The 20,665-nt window shown below is 32.6% G+C and overlaps 2 protein-coding genes across 3 annotated transcripts in view; one reads left to right on the forward strand and one right to left on the reverse strand.

Annotated features, from left to right (window-relative positions):
- LOC125813833 (tubulin-folding cofactor B) overlaps nt 1-20,665 on the reverse strand; it is a 228,890-nt gene that overhangs the window by 95,602 nt on the left and 112,623 nt on the right. The gene's annotated exons all lie outside the window — the stretch shown is intronic.
- The window catches only part of LOC125813824 (putative D-cysteine desulfhydrase 1, mitochondrial), a 39,592-nt gene that overhangs the window by 14,521 nt on the left and 4,406 nt on the right, over nt 1-20,665 (forward strand). Inside the window, exons 1-4 of one of the 2 annotated variants that reach the window (XM_049493293.1) lie at nt 577-688; nt 18,628-18,693; nt 19,937-20,131; nt 20,432-20,542. The exons of the other annotated variant lie outside the window; for it this stretch is intronic. Of the exons in view, the coding sequence (XP_049349250.1) occupies nt 578-688; nt 18,628-18,693; nt 19,937-20,131; nt 20,432-20,542 (483 nt within the window). The 5' untranslated portion in view covers nt 577. Of the gene's footprint in view, nt 1-576; nt 689-18,627; nt 18,694-19,936; nt 20,132-20,431; nt 20,543-20,665 lie in introns of those variants that run through there. 2 annotated transcript variants of the gene reach the window in all.

Genomic DNA, 20,665 nt, shown 5'->3' on the forward strand with positions numbered 1-20,665 from the left:
TGGGAGAGAGGTGAATTGTATATGTATATCGGTTAGATAATTGTATATTATACATATGCATTTGTATATATGGCAATCGAGATTGAGAGAGGGAGGAGAGAGGCGAGCGAGAGAGGGCATAGAGTGGGAGAGTGGTGAATTGTATATGTATATTGGTTAGATAATTGTACATTATACATATGTATTTGTATATTCTGGCGAATTATACATATACAAACGTGGCTAATTATACAAACTCGAAGTCAGCCCACATAATTAATGTATAATGTTAGTCGCGAGTGGTAATTATAGTAAACTATAACTATGATGAGTATTAAGTAGTATAAGTTTGTCTAACCGCGTAATTTTCCCATTTAAGAATATAATTATGAAATTATTTATTCCACATAGAAGGTAAAATTATTTTTGGTAATTGTAACCATAAAATAACCGCATTTAAACCCAAACCAGAGATAAAAGTATTACTACTACGTACTTACTATAAAGATGTGGTGATAGACACTGATAGGAGCAGTGGAAAGTTTATTTTGGCAAAAACTATAAGAAGAAGAAACAGTGTTGAGTTACCGAATCATCCATGGAGGATTCCGGTTCGCCCTTTCAGTTTCTGACGAAGAAGCCTTACGAACCTCCTTCATGGGCTTCCCATCATTACCCCATTCCCTCTCACACCTTTTCACTCGGACATGTAAGATAACAGAACCACTTTGTATGATTTCATTGCGTATGTTGTTGTTTTAAGTGTATAGAAGGATTAATATATCATTCTGTTTTGGAATTGTTGTTAGTTTCCGACTCCAATTCACAAATGGAACGTGCCTAATTTGCTGAAGAAAACCGAGGTTTGGGTAAAGGTAAAATTCATTTTTTTCAGTTATTTTTGGTCGACGTAGTGTATGCCATTTGGAAATAAGGATGGTCTAAGAAGCGAAGCGCAAAATATCCACTACGCAGAAACGAAAAAAAAATTGTGCTATTGTTTCTCTTATCTGATCTGTAATTTCTATGTCAAATGTTGTTATTCCTGTAAGATCAGAGGCGAGGATTAAGAGTTTGAGGCTTCTAATTTTCGTTAATAACCGTCAATTAATTTTGTTAGAGGTTCACAAATTAATATTTATATATATATATAAAATTAATTTCCTAGTACAAATACCTTTTCTACGGAAAAGCTACTGAGTTCGTTCAAACCCATAAACCCAACCTAGCCCCGCCTCTGATTAAGATATTAGAAGCAATAAAAAATGAAAAGAAACAGAACAAAAGTATTCGACCACAAAATCCATTGTGTCCTTGCGGAATTTAATCCCTTAAATGTACCTGAGGTTATGGATTATTTACTAATTCCTCCCGATATAAAATGGATAAATATTAAAGAAGTAGCGCTACCACAAACTTCGATAATCTCAACAAACGCAAAAATTAGCAACGAGAAATACAGAAGAAATGACTTTTCATTTTTCTTCAACTTGTTTCCCACATTACTCAATTTCTCATTCACACCTTGCTTAAAATAAACCCGACAAATGCAGCGGGATGATCTGTCAGGAATGCAATTGAGTGGAAACGAGGTGAGAAAGTTGGAGTTTTTATTGGCAGATGCGGTGGCACAGGGAGCTGACTGCATAGTGACTATAGGTGTCTTGCAAAGTAATCACTGTCGTGCTACTGCTGTCGCTGCTAAGTACTTAAACCTTGACTGTTATCTCATTTTACTTACTAAAGATGTACGTATTCCCTAATTCTGCTGTTCTATTTTTCTCTTCCTGTTTATGCAAATGAAGTAACTTATATAAATGTCTCAGTTACCTGTGGATAAAGATCATGGATTTATAGGGAATCTCATTGTTGACCGTTTAGTTGGAGCACACATTGATCTTGTTTCAAAAGAAGAATATGCTTTTGAGGTCGATCTATATATACATTTTCTTCCTCATACATACTTTTGCGTTAATTCCTCTGATCGATCCGCTTCTGTTTCTAATTTCATAATGTGTTTTATGCCTCAGGTTCTTACCAAATTATTGAAAGAAAAATGAAGGGAGAAAGCCGTACGTCATCCCTGAAGGTGGATCCAATTCTCTAGGAACCTGGTGAGCAGAGTCGGACCAATATGAACATATGAGGGTGCACGTGCACCTGTTAATTAACTTTGGGAAAAAATTATGTATATATAGTTTGATATTTGATATATATTTCATTAGGCACTATAAGGACACTAAAACTAATTGGTGCATTGGTTTAAACCCTGGGAATGGGTTGAATCCTATGCACTGCTATTGTTTGTGCACCCATTATCTTCAAATCCAGGGTTCGCCTCTGCTGGTGAGGCTCATTTTGTTATGCCTCTGCTTATAAAGCCTAAAACTACTTCCTTTTATCTTCCTTATTTTCAGAGTGTTGCTTCCACCTTGACATGTTTATTGGGTGCTTTTAGGACAAAAAGTTAACCTTCATTTTCAGAAAGTTCTTAATGAAGGTTTCACTATTCTGATTTTGTCAAGGGCTATATTGAGGCAATCAGGGAAGTTGAGCAACAACTTCAGCACGCGAGCAGTCAATTCAAATTCGATGATATTGTTGTAGCTTGTAGCAGGTTTTGCACCTCTTCTGCATAATTTTAATGATTTCTCTGCTATACATGTGATTGTTGCATTTGAAATTGGAATTGATCACTAATTAACCACAAGATTTGCTAAAGATATGGTTGAAAAGTTTGTGTTCACATGTGTTTTGAGTATATGTATCCATGGTTTTCAGTTGCATCGAGGCTCAGTGGCTTGAAAGCAAAAGTAATGTTTAATCTGAAATTGCTCTCATCTCCAGAAAAAGAAAACGACACTAATTAATACGTAGCTGGTTTTGATTTGTAGGTTCATGCGTTTAGTGTTTGTGACCATCCAGATTATTTTTATGAACATATTCAAGGTCTACATGATGGAATTAATGCAGGGGTTAGCTCCCGTGATATTGTTAACATCGAAAATGTAAGACTTCATTATTTTCTTCAAGCATATATACATGTTTTACGTATGTAATATTTGTCTTCCGAATCTCTTAATTGGCATCAGTTGTTGTCCTTGCATTTTTGTATTTTAACAGGCGAGAGGTCTCGGGTATGCTATGAACACCATTGATGAGCTTACATTTGTGAAGCAAGTTGCTGAAACCACAGGTGTTATTCTTGACCCTGTTTACAGGTATATGCCCATTTGTGCCTTCTTCTCAGTCTTTATTAGTATATCATATGGCATGTCCACATCATTTGCCTTTACTCTGTAAAACGTATATAATCTAGACAAATAGTATGAGAGGTTGGGGTTGGTAGTGATAGTGGCTACTAGGGGTGTACAAGCCAAATCGTAAAGTCAAACCGAAAAAAGAAATCGATTTGTGGTTTGGTTTGGTTGGTTTGGCGGTTGAAAAAAAAAACCAACCACTCTTGGTTTGGTTTGGTATTAAAAGAAAAAAAGTCAAACCGAACCCAAACCAAACCGACATAATATATATATATAAATAATTTTATTTTATTTATAGATAAAAAATATTATTTATAATCTACTTTGATAATATATTTTTAGTTAGTTTATAGTTTTCAATGTTTATATATTTTATTTCAAATTTGGGCATGTAAAATTTGTAAATATTTTATTGTGTATTAAGATCCGAAGTTACAATTATATTGTTATAGTTTTTCAAATTTGAAGTTAACAATTTACTTTGTAAATATTTTGTTTTGTATTCAGTTTGCTTGTAGCCTTTAATCTTATTAATTTAACATAATGAACGTTGATATTTTAAAAAAAACAAAATTGTACTCATGTGGATTTTACCCTTTTTTCTAAAATTTCTATTCATTTAACATTTTTTAAGTTTAGTTTATCACACATGTAAGTGAAAACATATTTGATCTCTTTTTCAAATACCGTATAATTGTAAAAAATTGAAAAAATCGAAAAAAACCCGAAAGAACCGACTAAAGCCGAAATAGAAAAAACCGACTTTATGTGGTTTGATTTGGTTTTTAGATTTAATAAATCGACATAATTGGTTTAGATTTTTTTTAATGAAAAACCAAACCAAACCGACCTATATACACCCCTAGTGACTACCATGTATCTGAGGGTAAGGAAGACTTAATCAATCTGGAATGCCACTTGTGAAATTGGTGTAGACATTGAAATTTTGTGGGTCTCTACAAGATATGTTAATTTGAGTTGAGATTCTACGTGTTCAATTCCAATTAGGATTCTTGGAGGTTACTCAATCCTAAACCCTAATTCCGCAAATTCAAAGGATATTCATAAAGAGATCAAATCTATAGATCATCCAAGTTTGGGAAATACGCCACTAACGGCCCTAGAATCATGGAGAAATCTTATGAGAGAAGAATCAAGAGAGGAACAAAATTGTATCTACATATTTATCAATAAAATTATGTTTCTCCAGTATAGTTTAATGATAATTATTGATTTTGACAGTGGTAAAGCAGCTTATGGAATGATAGAAGACATGGGGGAGAATCCAAGGAAATGGGAGGGAAGAAAGGTTCTCTTCATACACACAAGTGGGCTACTGGGTGTGTATGATAAAGCTGAGAAAATCGCCTCATTCCTCGCCAAATGGCGTAAAATGAAAATCCATGAATCTGTCCCTAGACAACAAGGCATAGGCAAAATGGTCTGAAATTGCCAATAAAAGGTGATTACAATTGTGTACGGGAATTGAAAATTCGAATTCCAGCTTTTCTAGATTTAATTGAATAAAGGAGGTGCTTTATGCCACTTCTAAAACTACTAGTAATAAGAATATGTGACTATCTTGGTGTGTGGTTTCTTTTTTATCTATCTATGATGTTATTTGGATCAACATGCATCTATTTTTTCCTACTAACATATGTATATATTGCAAGCTCGGTACTATTTTTTGCTTTACTAAAATTTAAACCTTGATTTCCCTTGGTTATTACCACTTCATTCGTCATTTTAAATGTTGAGTTGATTTTTCAGATAATCCATCAATAATTATAATCTTGTTAAGTCAGTCTGGTTAAACTATGTTATCTAAATATTAGAGGAATCTAGTCTAGAAAATAAAGCCACAGGATTAATGAAAATGATGGTGCAGCGGCGTCTCTAGAACTACCACTCGGGGCTAAAACATCTACTCAAAGGAATTTGTATTCACTTTTAATTACTACTTTCCACTTTGGAGATGACAACATCACAATCCAATCAAATGTGATCTCTCAATTCTTGAGCTAATTCTGCAAATTGTTTACGTGTGGTAAGAGTGAATTAATTTAATTGAGTTTTCAACTATAGCAAAATTCTCTATTAAAATCATTTATGATTATTTTGTATCAACAACGCCACTCAAATTAGTCATAAAATAACAGTTCAACTAAATTATTACTATCTATTGATCCCACATATCCACCCTTTCTTCTGTTTTTGAGGCTTCTTTCAGTTTCTTAGTAAAAATGGGTGAGGGTATGCTGCCTAAATAGTAGACACATGTAAGAATAATTGCTTAAGTATGGTCATTTTGTGTTCGAATTCTAAATCGGCGAGGCGTTGTTGGATGCTTCTAATTAATAGAACACAAAGAAGAGGAAATCGAATTATGTATGATGAGCTTGTGTCGAGTCACAAAAAGGGTTATGATGAGCTTGAGTCGATTATTTCCAAGATCGAATTCCAGCTTTTTCTTATGTAGTGTATTATTATTTTGCCTTTTTTCTACCCTTTCTATTCGAGGAGTCAAAACAAAGAGTATAAAATATCTTTTGGTAAATTAATAATAAGAAACACTACTCAAATAAAAATTTTATTTTTTTATTTGATTTGATTTGATCTTCTCTCTAATTAGGGCTATTATAAGTGCATGTATGTCTCTCCCTTTATTTTTGCAATTGGAATTATTTTATTAATGTGAACTTAACATTAAGTTATTCTTTTATATTTTTAAAAATGGGCTAAATTTTAATAGTTGACGGACAAGACACATATCAGATAGTATATTTTGGATTCCATAATGGGCCTGTGTTATTTCACAGATAGGTGAGTGTTGACACCCAATTTTGACCCTCCACAATATAAATTAATCATCGAGCTTCTTAAATTTCAAACAATTTGAAATAATCGTCTTGAAAAGTCCCAAAAAATATATATTTTAAAATCTCTTTCTAATTAGTTTTGGTTAGTTTTTATTTTTTTATTTTTTTTTATTTTTTTTTAGAAATAATTATATAATTTTACATGTTGGTTTATATAATTTTCATCTTTTATACAAATATTTAATAAATAGCCTAAAAATAATGTTTAGCATAATTACACAATTATTTCTTTGAATTAGTGAATTTTATGATTTTCTATAATTAGTTCTCTATTTTAAATAATGAATAAGTCTTAATAATTATTTTGTCTTGTTTTAAATTAAGAAGCTCAAATAATTAATCGATAATTATTCATCTTATTTTAATGTTAGACTCGATTTGGCTATATCTAAGTTCAATTCGGTTAGAATAGCAATTAAAGTGGCCAAATTTTAAATAAAAAAAGGGGCCATCCTTTTGTTCTTAAAACCTGTACACACATCCACGCTCAAACGCTCTCTTTCACCTTTCCCAACCCTCACACACGCCTCTTCTCCCCTTTCTTCTTCCCAAAAACGCTAAAGTCAAGCAAGAACCTAGTTTCTTCATTTGCCCATCACCCTTGTCAGTCCCTCTCCTTATTTTCAAAGATTACAGGCCTCGGAACAAGGTTTGTTGACTTCGGCTAAGAGAAATCTCACCTAAATCTGATGTGAATCAAGATGTATCACATCGAATCCAGATCTGTCGGGGTAGGTTATTATCTTGCTTGTTTTTCCTTCCATTCTCTCCCATCAATCTCTCATCTCACGCTCAAATGGTTATTAGAATTCAAACCTTTATTTTCAACTATAAATACATGGTATTGGTGCCATTTAGGGGGGGGGGGGGGGGGGAGAGACGGAAGAAGAAGAGAATAGAATTTTGAAGGTTGGAGAATAGTATTCCACGAAATCGAACCCACGAAGGTTTGAGCCTCAGATTTTTGATTTTCTTTCAAGTTCTTTTACTCATCTGCTGGTGGGTCGAAGGTCGAATCATTCAAGCTCATCGTCCTAGTCTCGCTGCCCAGAAGGAGGTAAAATACTTCTAACTTTACTTTGTGTAATTCCTGTTAGTTTTAAGTATACCTTTCTTGATCATTGTATTGGTTATTATGTGTTAAGATTGGGTGGTTTAGTAACAAAAAATCTGTTTTTGTCTTGTGGGAAGTTTAGTTTGTATGAAAGAACTCCTAATTCTTGGCTTGAGTGTTAGTTGATCAGCTTTCCTCTATTTCGTTTCCAATGTCTATATTCACCTGCTCGCATCTCGTATTCACGTTGATGACTAATCATCTCATTGAATGCCACTGCCCGACCTTTAGAACGAGCTTATATTTTGAGGTTGGTTGATTAATGTTTGGTATTATCTTGATTAAGCATTCTGTTGGAAAGTCGCGTTGATCGAGTACGCTATAGTTCTTATTTGTGCTATTGCCTATTGGAGTTATATAAAACTGATTGTTTGTTGTAAGTTTTGGCAGAGTTGAGTTCACTTTCTTATCGTTTGTCAGATTGAGATTCGCATCCTTATCGTAGCTGCATTTTGATATCATTAAGACCTCGTTAAGTTCGAAAAGGGCACGAGGCTACCTCTTCCTTAAAGTCATATTTGTTAATCAGCACCGTAGGTTGCCATTTTGTTTTCACTATTTTTCGTTCTTAGCATATCAAAGTTCATGGTTATTCGAAATTCTATATTATTCATCTAAGTTGTGGTTTGGTTGCCTGTCGGTTCTATTTCAATTTATCTTAAATGTTGTTTTGTTCTATGTTCAGCATGGCAGATTCTATTTAAAATCTAATTCCAGCTTCTGTATAGCTGATTAGGTTCTTTGTTTAGCCCAAGCGTAAAAATCATAATCCAGTTGTTCCAACTTGTTTGCTACCTATTGTTTAGCTTTAGTCCTTGCTGACTACTGTTTAGTATAAAATGTGATTACTTTGAATAATTTTAGCTAGTACATGCGGAGAATTAGTTGAGTCTTAATTTGAATTAATGCTCCTAATTGTCTAATTTGTCTTCAGCTTTTAGTTGTGATTTAATTTTGAGTTTAAATGGGTGATATAACATTCAATTATCAATGTCTATGATATTCTACAATACATTGCTCCTGCTGTGCTATTTCTTCCTTCCTTAGGCAGTAATAAAAAATGTTAAATAATTTAGTAGTTGCATAACTTGTTTATTCATGAAGTTATCTCGTGTAATTTCTTTTCAACAATGGTTGTGAACAATTTCAAGTTAAATAAATTATCATTCTAATTCTTGTCATTTTTTTTATGCATGAACTACCTCAGTTTGAGTCCGTAGGACTCCCCTTTTCCTCTTGCATCTCGAGTTGGTTGAAACCCAACATTCCTCCTTCTTCGAGTCAACTTCACCATTGTTTCCAAGTTTTGGAAGCTGATACAAATACTAGGTTTCGAAAGGCTGAAACATAGCTTGTATACACTGATATACGGCGATATACGCCAACATATATGGTAAAAAACGCAGCAGCCACAGGTTGAGGTCGGGAATAAAAAATGCAGGTGTCCGGAAGCAAGAAATACATGAAAAAGGGCCAAGAAACGACCGATATACACTGATATACATGAGTTGTATACCAAAAACGGGTTTTGTTTAAACCCCAAAAAAAGTAGCGAATTTGGCCCAAGAAAGGCCCAAATTCAATTTCTCCCTTACGCTTTAATTATTTAATTGAGATTACTTATTATTTGTTGTTTAACTCTAACTTTAGAATTTTTAATTAACTTAGTTGAATTCCCCAAAAGACGAACTATTCTTCTGAGTTGTTTTGTTTCTAACAAAACTTATTTTATCAACTCTTGTATTTTCATTTATAATCCTTAGTCAAAAAAAAAAAAAAATTAAAAAAATTTATTAGTTTAAAATAGTTTTGTCATAAACCAAAAATGACTCAAATAAAAAAACCAACTAATTTAGTTTCGTTAAAATTCTTATTACCTGTCTCTAATTCAAATATTTCAACTAAGGTCCCGTTTTTCTTAAAAAATAAAAATTTGCTATTTGTTTATCTACTTTCTCAAAGTTGAATCTAATATTGTAAATTATTATCATGAATACTTACTTAGTCATTTACTCAAAAAAGGTTAGTCGAATTTTATTTTATTTTTCAATTAATTTAAAATGGTTTCATTCTTAAATTAACTAATGTGGTTTAAATTATTATTTCAAAAGTGTATCAAATAATTTCTAATTAATCTAACTTTGTTAGAATTCTATCCATTCGCACCTTAACTCAAGTGTTTCATTTTAGGTCCCTTTTCTCTAAAAATAAAATGAAATAGAAATGCGTCATTTATTTAATCATTTTCTTAAAGTTAATCAATTATTGTAAGTTATTATTTTTTATGTTAAATCGTTATTTTCCTAAAAAATAATCAAATATATTTTAGTCAAGTCGCAGGTCAACCGCATGTTAGCGGACACTTCAAATGCTTAAACCCTTCTCGAAGTGTAAATTGAACCCCGAACTCTCTTTGGTATTTTCAAACGATTTTTTCTGTTTAAATCTTTGAAAATTATAAGTTTTCTTAATTTCTTCAAAAAATTAAGTGGCGACTCTTTTCTAAGTATTTCTTGAATTGTTTTATACTTAGAACATTTCAAAAAGTGATTTTTCTAGAAATAGTTAAATTACGGCACAACAGTGAGGGCTGACAATAATATAGGCCTGTTGAAGACTAATAAGCCTATAACGAGGATCAGACTCACTAGGTTAACACTTATACACATATAAATACAATCTAGGTTTTGTCTCTTGACTTAACACAAGACATTTTTTATAAGATATCTGCCGAAGCGCCGCTACAAGCTAAAGGAGAGAAAAACTCAACCTACTTCCTCACGAATTAAACATTGTTATGGAGAATAAAGGTGCACTTTTTTTTTTTGTATATTTCGTTACATCACATGCATTTTTTATCTATCTGTTTATTAAGGTTGTGTTTTCAATTAATTTAATACTTCATATAAATTTTCTATAAATTTGGTAGCTTTTGTTTTGATAAATATATCCTCTTTTAATAAAGTAAGTAAAAAAATTAGAAAAATTGAATGCAATTTAAAACATGTGTTCTTGAATGCACACATTAGTCCATTTTTTTTTTAGGAACATTAGAATAATTCAACAAAGCACGATCGGTTTCAACTATATGTTTATGTTTCTACTAAGCACAAATGTTTTGTTCTGGAGTATAAGGGCACAATAAACGTTGAACAATGTCATTTTCTCACACGCAACTAGTTAACACTTGAATTTACCCCAGTATGCTTGAAAAGCATTTTATTGGGTGACCAAAGAACTTTTCCACAATTGTACGAAATTGATTAAAATGGATAGAACATCATATTTAAATTTAAGAAAGTATATCCTAGTTTATTTGCTAAAGTGATCAAAGACGATAACATATAATGATAGCCATCATTAAAATCTATTGGGGCAGGACCCCCAAATGACTGAAAAAATTAAATATAGAAGCCACATGGCCTTAAAACTAGACTCTCTAAAGGGGACTTTGTGACTCTTTGTTAACAACACATGTATAGCTTAATTTAGGAGATAAACTAAAAGACGACACAAAGACACTTGACGGCAGGATAGGATTTCTAAGCTAGTTGTGCATACCAAACACTAAGGGATGCAACATATGAAGCAGGAGAAAATGATGATTTCAACACTGGAAGGGGAGTAGATATCATCAGTTTTCGGCCCTTTATGAAGAATTGTCCTCGTTGCCAAATTCTTTACCAAAAAATAGTTAGGAAAAAATTCAATCAAAACTTGATTTGATGCACTAAAAGAACTAATACATAGTAAATTTTGAGTGGCAGTAGAAACACGTAGAACATTATCTAGAGCAAATATTTTATTAGAAGTAGATAGTGAGCCTTGACCTATGTGAGAGATAGGCAGCTTGGAACCATTACCTAAGGCTACTTCTTCAGGACCTTGGTACTCCGAATTGATGGCGAAATTGTCAAGATTTAGCCATAAGATAACATGTGGTGCCACTATCCATTAACCAGTTTTGTGTGTGTAGGCTGAGTCGAGGTGCTAGCTAAATTTGAAGAGGATCGGCTAGACACCGATGATTTTAGGTGATGGGCAAATATGTTAAATATGGCCCTTTTCTTCATAATTATGACAAACAATCCCAGACATATCAGAGTATGAAGACTGGACCCCAGATTAAGTTAACGAAGTAGAACTTTGAAAGTTGTGGTGCTAAGAAGATTGTGTAAATCCTTGATTAGAAGAACGATCAAGACCTCGTTATTAACAGACAAATCTATTTGTAATTCCTTTTGCCTTTTGGACATAAGTCTCAATGTTCGCATTGTCACGACTCAGAGTATGCAATTGTGCTTTGAGCTCACAAATTTGTGATTTGGATCCAGATGTATAGGCTACAACTAGTTTGTTCTATGTTGCACGGGTTGTTTCATCACCAAGTAATTATGGTAGCACACTCTTGGATACTGAAGAAACAATCCAACTTAAAACAAGTTGATTTTGGCGTACCCAAGCTTTGTAGGCTGGATTCAACTGATTATCTACTATAAACTTATCAGGAACAGGTTCACTATCATTAATATGGTAATTAAGACGACACCACAAATTATTGGAAGAAATTGTGTCTTTCATAACAAGAAGTTTGTCGACGTGAGCTTCAAGGTCAATTGATGAGCAAGGTTAGGTGTAGGGGAATAAGTTACCACTATGGTGGTTTAAGCATCAACTTGAGTGTTTGACATGCTTGGGGAATAAAGTATCTCATTGCTGGTTCAAGTGGTCATTTTTTTTTACTCTAACGAAGAAAAACCCTAATTGGAAGGTTGCTCAAACCACTAGGGCTCTGATACTTGAAAGAAACTTTTCTTCTCTATTTCTCATTGAAGATAAAAACAAATACTTCTACAAGAGGTTTCTGAGGAGTCAAGTCTCCTAACTTTACTAGAGTACACAAAGAGAAATGATACATAGGTATATAATTGTTTTAGTTATATATCCTAATTAGAGTTAAAGTGCATTTATTCTTTACAAAAATAAGTGTTTTTAGCCTCATGACAACAATATCAAATAGGTTCTTAGTTCGAATTTGTCTCATCTTCACATTTTTTATTTTGACTTGAATTGTTTATAATATGTTGTTGTTATAGTAGTAGTATGGTATGTACATAAGGTGGGGATATGGAATGCATGAAAATTAGGTGTAATGAGAGTCAACATAATAATGTATATACATAGAATTAAAATCTTATTTACTTAATTCATATTATTTTTTATGCATTAAGTCCATTATTATAATATAATAATATAATTTTTTTTCAGTTGCTACGATATACAAAAATCAACTATAAGAGTACACACAAAAAAGCTAGGAAAAGGCTCCCAATTTATCAATCTTTTAATGAAGGTTCTGAAAACTTCCCAATGCATAGAGCTAAAGTGTTGGTGGATGGTGTTGAATACACATCCAAGTCGACACATTCAACTAAAAAGCAAGCTGAGCAGGAAGTTGCAAAAATTGCTTATGAATCAATTATTCATCAAGAAACTAAAGTTGAAACTTTTTCGTTTCTTTACGAGGTATTCATCCTACATTTTCTGCTCCAATCTGAATAGTGCGCTAAAGATTTATTTTGCTTAAAATGTTACTTTTTTTTTGTGTGTTTTTTTAAAGGACCCTACGTTGTGCAAATCTATTCTAAATGAATTATCCCTCAAGAAGAAAATGAAGCCTACATATAATATGAGAAGTCAGTCAAGAGGGCAAAGTCTAGTTTTTATTTGCCACCTTGCTTTTGGTGGTAAAACTTATAAAGGTGAAGAAGCTGGAAATAAGAAATTGGCAGAGCATTTAGCTGCTCGAACCGCAATCAAATCGCTATTGGGTATATGTTTATTGATTGTTTTATTTTATGTCAATGCTTATATGAATATATATATTATGTGCAAAAGAAGGTTTGTCTAATCCTTTAAAATTTAAAGAAATGAATGCAGATATTCTTTCACCAATAATCATGTCCAAAGTTACTGATGATCATTCGCCTAAATGCTCAGGTTAGAATTGAGATAATTGCGATTATAATTTATTATTTTTCCAAAATTATATATACTTGTTGAGTCACATCTCATGTATATTGTTTTGAATAGGTAATTTAGAAGGTGAAAGTTCAAGTGGACAGAAGCGTAACGCCAACGCCAACACCAACAATGACGGAAGGAACAAAAAGAAAAGATTTGGCAACTGATACTTGGGATTTAAATGTTTGTCTAAATATCTTGATAGAAACATACATGATACTTTTTAAGTTTAGTGGGATCGTGTATTCACTTTGCAAGATTTGACTCAACTTTATTTTAATTGGATGTTATAGTATTTTGATATACTCTTAAAAAAAGTTCTATATTGTTCTTCTTTGTGTATGGATTTGTTACACTCGAGCCGAGTGGTTTTCGTAAACAACCTCTTCATCTTCACGAGATAGTGATAATGTTTGTTTAAACTCTACTCATCCCAAGCCTCACTTAGTGAAATTTCATTAGGTATGTTGTTGACTTTTTATTGTTGTTGTCGTCATCGTCTTTGCATGTTAAACACTCTTCGTAGTTATAAAATATAAAATGGAAAAATTATTTTGTAAGCACGATGCTGCACAGAGCTCTCCTTTAACTAAGAATGTTATTATCTTATTTATTTTGATATTCCTCTTTAGTTAATTATTTAAGGACAATAATTTAGTTTCACAATTATTAGTAATTATTAAATTTAGTTTTGTGATATTTGACGAAATACATTTAACCTTTCTTTTAGGTACAAAAAAAAATTGTATTTGAACTATGCATGCATTTGGTGTATATTTTTTATAATATTGTCACTATTTGACATGGTTGTCATGAGGTTAAATTACTTATTCAAAACAACATGCATGAGATGTGACTCAACAAGTATATGTAATTTTTGAAAAATAATCAATTATAATCACGATTATCTCAATTCTCACCTGAGCATTTAGGCAAATGATCATCAGAGTTAACTTTGGACATGATTATTAGTGAAAGAGTATTTGCATTCATTTCTTTGAGATTTTTAAGGTATTAGACTAACGTTGTTTTGCATATAATATATATTCATTAAGCATTGAGGTAAAATAAAACAATAAATAAACATATCCGATAGCAATTCGATCACGGTTCAAGCAGCTAAATGTTCAACCATTTTCTTATTCCAACTTCTTCACCTATATATGTTTTACCACCAAAAGCAAGGTGGCAAATAAAAACTGAACTTAGACATTTTGCATGACATCTAATATTATATTTAGGTTTCATTTTCTTCTTGATGGCAAATTTATTTAGAATAGATTTGCACAACGTAGGGTCCTTTAAAAAAACACACACAAGAAAGTAAAATTTTGAGCAAAAATGATTCTTTAGCGCACTATTCAGAAAGGTGCAGCAAGTGTAGAGTGAGTACCTCATAAAGAAACTGAAAAATTTCAACTTCAGTTTCTTGATGAATAATGGATTCACAAGCAACTTTTGCAGCTTTCTGATCAACTTGCTTTATTGATGAATGTGTCAACTTAGGATTTGTATTCAACATTATCCACCAACACTTTAGCTCTATGCTTTGAGAAGTTTTTAGAACCCCCATTAAAAGATTTATAAATTGAGTGTCTTTTCCCAGTTTTTTGTGTGCACTCTTATAGTTGACTTTTGTATATCGTAACAACTGAAAATAAATTGATTATACTATAATAATGGGCACAATACACAACAAGAAAAATTTAAAACATGAATTAAGCAATCAAATAAAGATTTTAATTATATATATATATATATGTTGACTCCCATTACACCTAATTTACATTGCCCCATTCCACATTTCCACCCCATGCACATAACATACTACTACTGTAACAACACATAGTATAAATAAATCAAGTCAAGATTAAAAAGTGAAGACGAGACAAATTTCAACTAAGAGCCTATTTGAGAGTTAAAGTGGATAGAAGCGTAATGCCAACACCAACACCAACAACGAAGGAAGGAACAAAAAAAGAAAATTTGGCAACTGATACTTGAAATTTAAACGTCTGTCTTAATATACATGATACTTATCAAGTTTGGGAGGATCATGAACTCACTTTGCAAGATTTGACTCAGCTTTGTTTGAATTGGATGTGATAGTATTTTTTATATACTGCTAATAACTTTTCTATATTGTCTTCTTTTGTGTTTGGATTTGCTACACTCGAGCCGAATGTTTTTCGAAAACAACCTCTCTATCTTCACGGCATAGTAATAAGGTTTGTTTACCCTACTCTACCCATAAGTGAGATTTCACTAGGTATGTTGTTTACTTGTTGTCGTTGTTGTCATCATATTTGCATGTTCAACACTCTTGTTAGTTATTAAATGGAAAAAAAAAATTATAAGCACGGTGCTCCTCCTTTAACCAAGAGTGTTATTCTAATCTTATTTATTTTATATTCCTCTTTAATTAATTATTTAAGAATAATAATTTTAATTTTGCAATTATTAGCAATAATTTATTTTAATTTTTGTTATATTTAATGAAATACATTTAACCTTCCCTTTAGGTAGAAAAAAATATATTGTGTTTGAACTATGCATGCACTTGGTGTATTTTTTGGATATCAAATGTACAAATACTACTGCGAAATGGGGAAAAAATGCAAAAGGCAAACTAATTCCATTTTAGAACTTGACATTTTTTTTTGGAATTTCAAATACACTAGCACCTCCTACTCTTCGGATGAGCACTTTGTGGTAACCTACTGTTAACAACTTGCAAACTACAAATAAGATACAAAGTGCAAGCCCTCCTAGGTCTCCCACATGGAAAATCCACTTCTCAACCACTCAATCTGCCTTTCAGGCGTAAAGCACATTTATTGATTGAACTTTTTTAGTACACTATCAATATAAAGATTTTTTATACTATGTGATCATTCAAATGGTATTTGTAGATAAAAAGTAGTGTTATTGTACAAAATGATTCTCCTTCACAGTTGTCATGCAAAGTAAACAACACCAAAATTCAAGGTCATTCTCAGAATGAAACACGACGAAGCAGAGGCGGGGAAAGTAATACCTGAAGATTGCTGCCACGCCACCAATCAAAGATCTTCCTGAAGAATTCACGGAATTGACCGAATGCGAAGAGCGATTCCATAGCCGAAGTAGGTTGTCAAGTATGGAGTGGTGATCATTTTCGGACCGTGTAGATCGGATCTGAAGAAGCAGAATTCGAGATCTCTGATCAGAGAAGAGAGAGAAAGAGAGGGGAGAGAGAGAGTGGAGAAGGGACGAGGATGGGACTGGAACAAGGGAGGGAGACGATTAGGTTTAGACAAAATCCAATCTCCCTCTAATTTTTTTATTATTATTCAAAAACGAGGGAATGTTTGATTCGTGCTTTTCCGGAAATTTATTGACTGTTTTTTAAGTACTAGAACGTTTTGCTCTGATGATTGTACCTTCATTTTTATTGGTCTAAGCAATGGAAAGAGGGAAATTGTAGTGGATTGACAAATACTATTTCATATGTCTCAAATTTCAGTAGGATTTTTTGAACCGAATCCAAATTTAATTAAATCGGTGCAAATTCAAATTTTATCAATCTAAATATAGATATCAATTACCGAACGAAAAAAAAAAATTCAAAGCCTACCAGTTCTGAATGTTTTGTTTCAAATTTGGGTTGTATGCATATATGACATCAAAATATGTTTCAGAGGATATACACTGCTAAAAAGATAAAATGATAACTACCATGAAACTAGGGGGTAAATGTATCCTACTATTTTCATGCAAATAATGAATAATGGACTAACCCAAATATTTGAAATATCTTTTCGAAGTTATTTGCAGTTGCATTAGACATGAGTACTTTTTAACACACGTATGTGTTTTTGTGCATGTGTTTTAGGGTAAAAGGAGGAAACAGAATAAAAGAAAAACAAGTTAAAGGACATGATTGATTACACCTCACTGAGAAAATATCATAATAAATTGAGGACTACGGGGGTATCTAATTCATTTTCTCCTCTAGCTTTCGTCTCAATTGATGTTCATCAAGTGCATTTTGCAGCTTGATTATCTGGAAAATTTGCGCTTTGTTGGGTCACTGCAAAGAGGTACGCTTAGATGACAATCATTTATAAGATAGATGATAAATCTTTCTCTGGAATACATATTAAAACAATAAAAGGCTTCCTCTGGAAAAATATTTCATGGTATGTATAAAGTGCAAGTTCTTGTTTTAGATAGAGAGCCTGAGAATGAGGATTTGTGCTATTGTTTCTGTTATCTATTCGGACGTTTTATAAGGAGCCTGAGGATGAGGATTTTTGTGCTATTGTACTATTGTTTTTGTTATCTGTTCGGCTACTTGCACAGGAGACTTTTGAGGTGAAGGTAGTTTGATATTGCAAAGAGACTTTTTGATGATGTACTCGAAGGAATTTGTATTCCCTTTTAATTACTATTTTCCACTTTGGAGATGACAACTCACAATCAAAACAAATTTGATCTGTCAATTCTTGAGCTAATTCTGCAAATTGATTACGTGTGGGTAAGATTGAATAATTTAATTGCTCATTCAACTTTAGTAAATTCTCTATAAAATTACTTGTGCTTATTTTGTAGTATCAATAAAGTTACTCAAATAAGATTTTATTCTTCTTCAAAGTTACTATAGCTAAAAAATACTCACTAAAGAGAGAATTACATAAACTTCCCCCAGACTTTGTAGCACTTCTTTTATGATTATGCTTGCCTTTTTTTCATTTTTATTTTTGTATGACAATCTGTTGAACCTAATTATTATTAATATATAAAAAAATTGGGGCAAAAATCATTTACACACCTCAACTTTACTGATTGTTAGTAAACATCAATTTAAGGGGAAATTGTAGGAATTTCTTTTAATTTGCTAGTTGACCTAGTCTTGTGAGTTGTTTAACTTAAGTTGAGTCAGTTCACTTATTTTCTGTTTTAGCAGTGTTATGTTCCTTTTAGAAGTGTGTTACTATTTTCCTATTTTAGTGGAAGTATTTTGTTAAGTATTTGACTATATATATGATTCTGAACGGACAATGAGTCTTCTTTCTTTTATGGATATATAACAGGACTCAATAAGGCGTTAAACTTGAAGAAACAGTGTTGCTTTACCAAATCATCGATGGACGATTCCACTTCCCAGACTCACCAATCGCCCTTTCAGTTTCTCACGAAGAGGCCCTACGAGCCTCCTCCATGGGCTTCACATCTTAACCCCATTCCCTCTCACACATTTTCGCTTGGTCATGTGAGATAACAATCTTTCTCTATAATCTCTATTTGTTGTTATTCTCTGTTTGTGTTAATCCTACTAGAGGACTGATCATTCTGTTTTTTGTTTTTGAAATTTTGGGATTGTTGTTAGTTTCCAACTCCAATTCACAAGTGGAACCTGCCTAATTTGCCGAAGAACACCGAGGTTTGGTTAAAGGTAAATTCATTTTTTCATTTGGAAATAATGAACGTGCAAAACATACACTATGAACAAAAAACTGGAGGAAGTACTATTAGCGTGATAAAACTCTATTTGAGCAATGAAATGATGTTATCTGAGTTTTTCGGATTTTTACGAAGCAAACATAAATGTGATCTGCTCCGATCATTTCAGGTCTTGAGAAATGTTGATTTCATATCAGTCATTTTGTGATTTTGGTTTATGCATGTCTGCTTGAAGGAAGTACTTGTGAAGTTGATACTCATGCTATAATTGTGTGATGAAGTTTCTTCAATCTACTGCAGATTACGTGTGTATGATATATTTAAGTTGAGTGCCCGAATTTCAATTTTTAGCTAAAAAGAATTCTAAGAAAAAATCAGTCAAGTCTTAGAAATGTTAGCTACTTATTTGATAACAAAGATCTCATTCCAATGAAATTTTGCTGGAGCCATTACTCGAAACATGATTATATGTAGTACATGAGCACCTAGTTTATGTGTTCATATAAATGCATAAAAACTTTGGTATATTTTTGATAAGTAAGTTGGTTATCGGTTTTATGACATAGAAATATTTTTCTGAATATATACACTAGTAAAAAGATAAATATATTGTGATAACTACTATGAAACTAGGGGGTAAAGTGATAATAAATGTATCCTACTATTTTCATGCAAATAATGAAGAACGGGTTAACCTAAATATAATATAAGTTATTTGCAGTGGCATTAGACATGAGTACTTTTTAACATATGTGTGTGTGTTTTTGGGTAAAAAGAGGAAAACAGAATAAAAGGAAAAAAAGTTAAAGGACATGACTGAATACACCACAATGAAAAAATATCGGAATAAATTAAGGACTACTGGGCTATCTAATCCCATTCGCTCCCTTAGCTTTTGTCTCAACTGATGTCCATCAAGTGCATTTTGCAGCTTGATTATCTGGATAATTTGTGCTTTGTTGGGTCACTGCAAAGAGGTAAGCTTAGCCAAAAATCGTTTATAAGATAGATGGTAAACCTTCCTCTAGAAAATATACATATATATTGAAACAAGAAAAGACTTCCTCTGGAAAATATATTTCATGGTATGTGCTAAGTGCAAGTTCTTGTTATATAAGGAGCCTGAGGATGACGATTTCTTTTTATGCTATTGTTTCTCTTATCTGTTTGGCTATTTTCATGCCAGTGTCACTATTCCAGATGCTTTATAACACGAACTAACTTTGAATTTGCAGCGTGATGATATGTCAGGAATGCAATTGAGTGGAAACAAGGTCAGAAAGCTGGAGTTCTTGTTGGCAGATGCTGTGGCACAGGGCGCTGACTGCATAGTGACTATAGGTAGCATACAAAGTAATCACTGTCGTGCTACTGCTGTTGCTGCCAAATACTTAAACCTTGACTGTTATCTCATCTTACGCACTTCAAAGGTAAACCGTAATTGCTCTTTGGTATTTTGTTTACCTTAAAGGACTTTCTTCTTTTTGTGTAAGGAGGAGGGTATAGAGGATGCGTTTTAGATTTTATAAGATCCTTATAGGTTTCTGTGTAGCAAGTTTTTATCTTATCTTTGAGCCAGCTGTAAATCTCTTTTGATGGTAGCCAGCATCTCCTTAATGCTGAAGAATACAACATTACCTTTATCAAAAAATATATTCTGCTTGATTCATACATTTTCTGCAAGTCACATCTTCCTGTTTATGTGAATAACTTCTTTAGTTATGTCACAGTTACTTGTGGATAAAGATCCTGGATTAACAGGGAACCTCCTTGTTGACCGTTTGGTTGGAGCACACATTGATCTTGTTTCAAACAAAGAATATGCAAAAGTTGGCAGTGAGGTCTGTACTTTCTTCCTCGTAATTTCACATTCATCCTCTTGTGTTTCTAATGCTTTAAGTTTTAAGCTCTCTTTCTTTCTTTCCGCTACTTGCAAAAGGAGACTTTTCAGTTAAAGGTAGTTT

The sequence above is a fragment of the Solanum verrucosum genome, unplaced genomic scaffold, assembly GCF_900185275.1.
Source record: "Solanum verrucosum unplaced genomic scaffold, falcon-dt-bn FXZP01000205.1, whole genome shotgun sequence".
Taxonomy (NCBI): domain Eukaryota; kingdom Viridiplantae; phylum Streptophyta; class Magnoliopsida; order Solanales; family Solanaceae; genus Solanum; species Solanum verrucosum.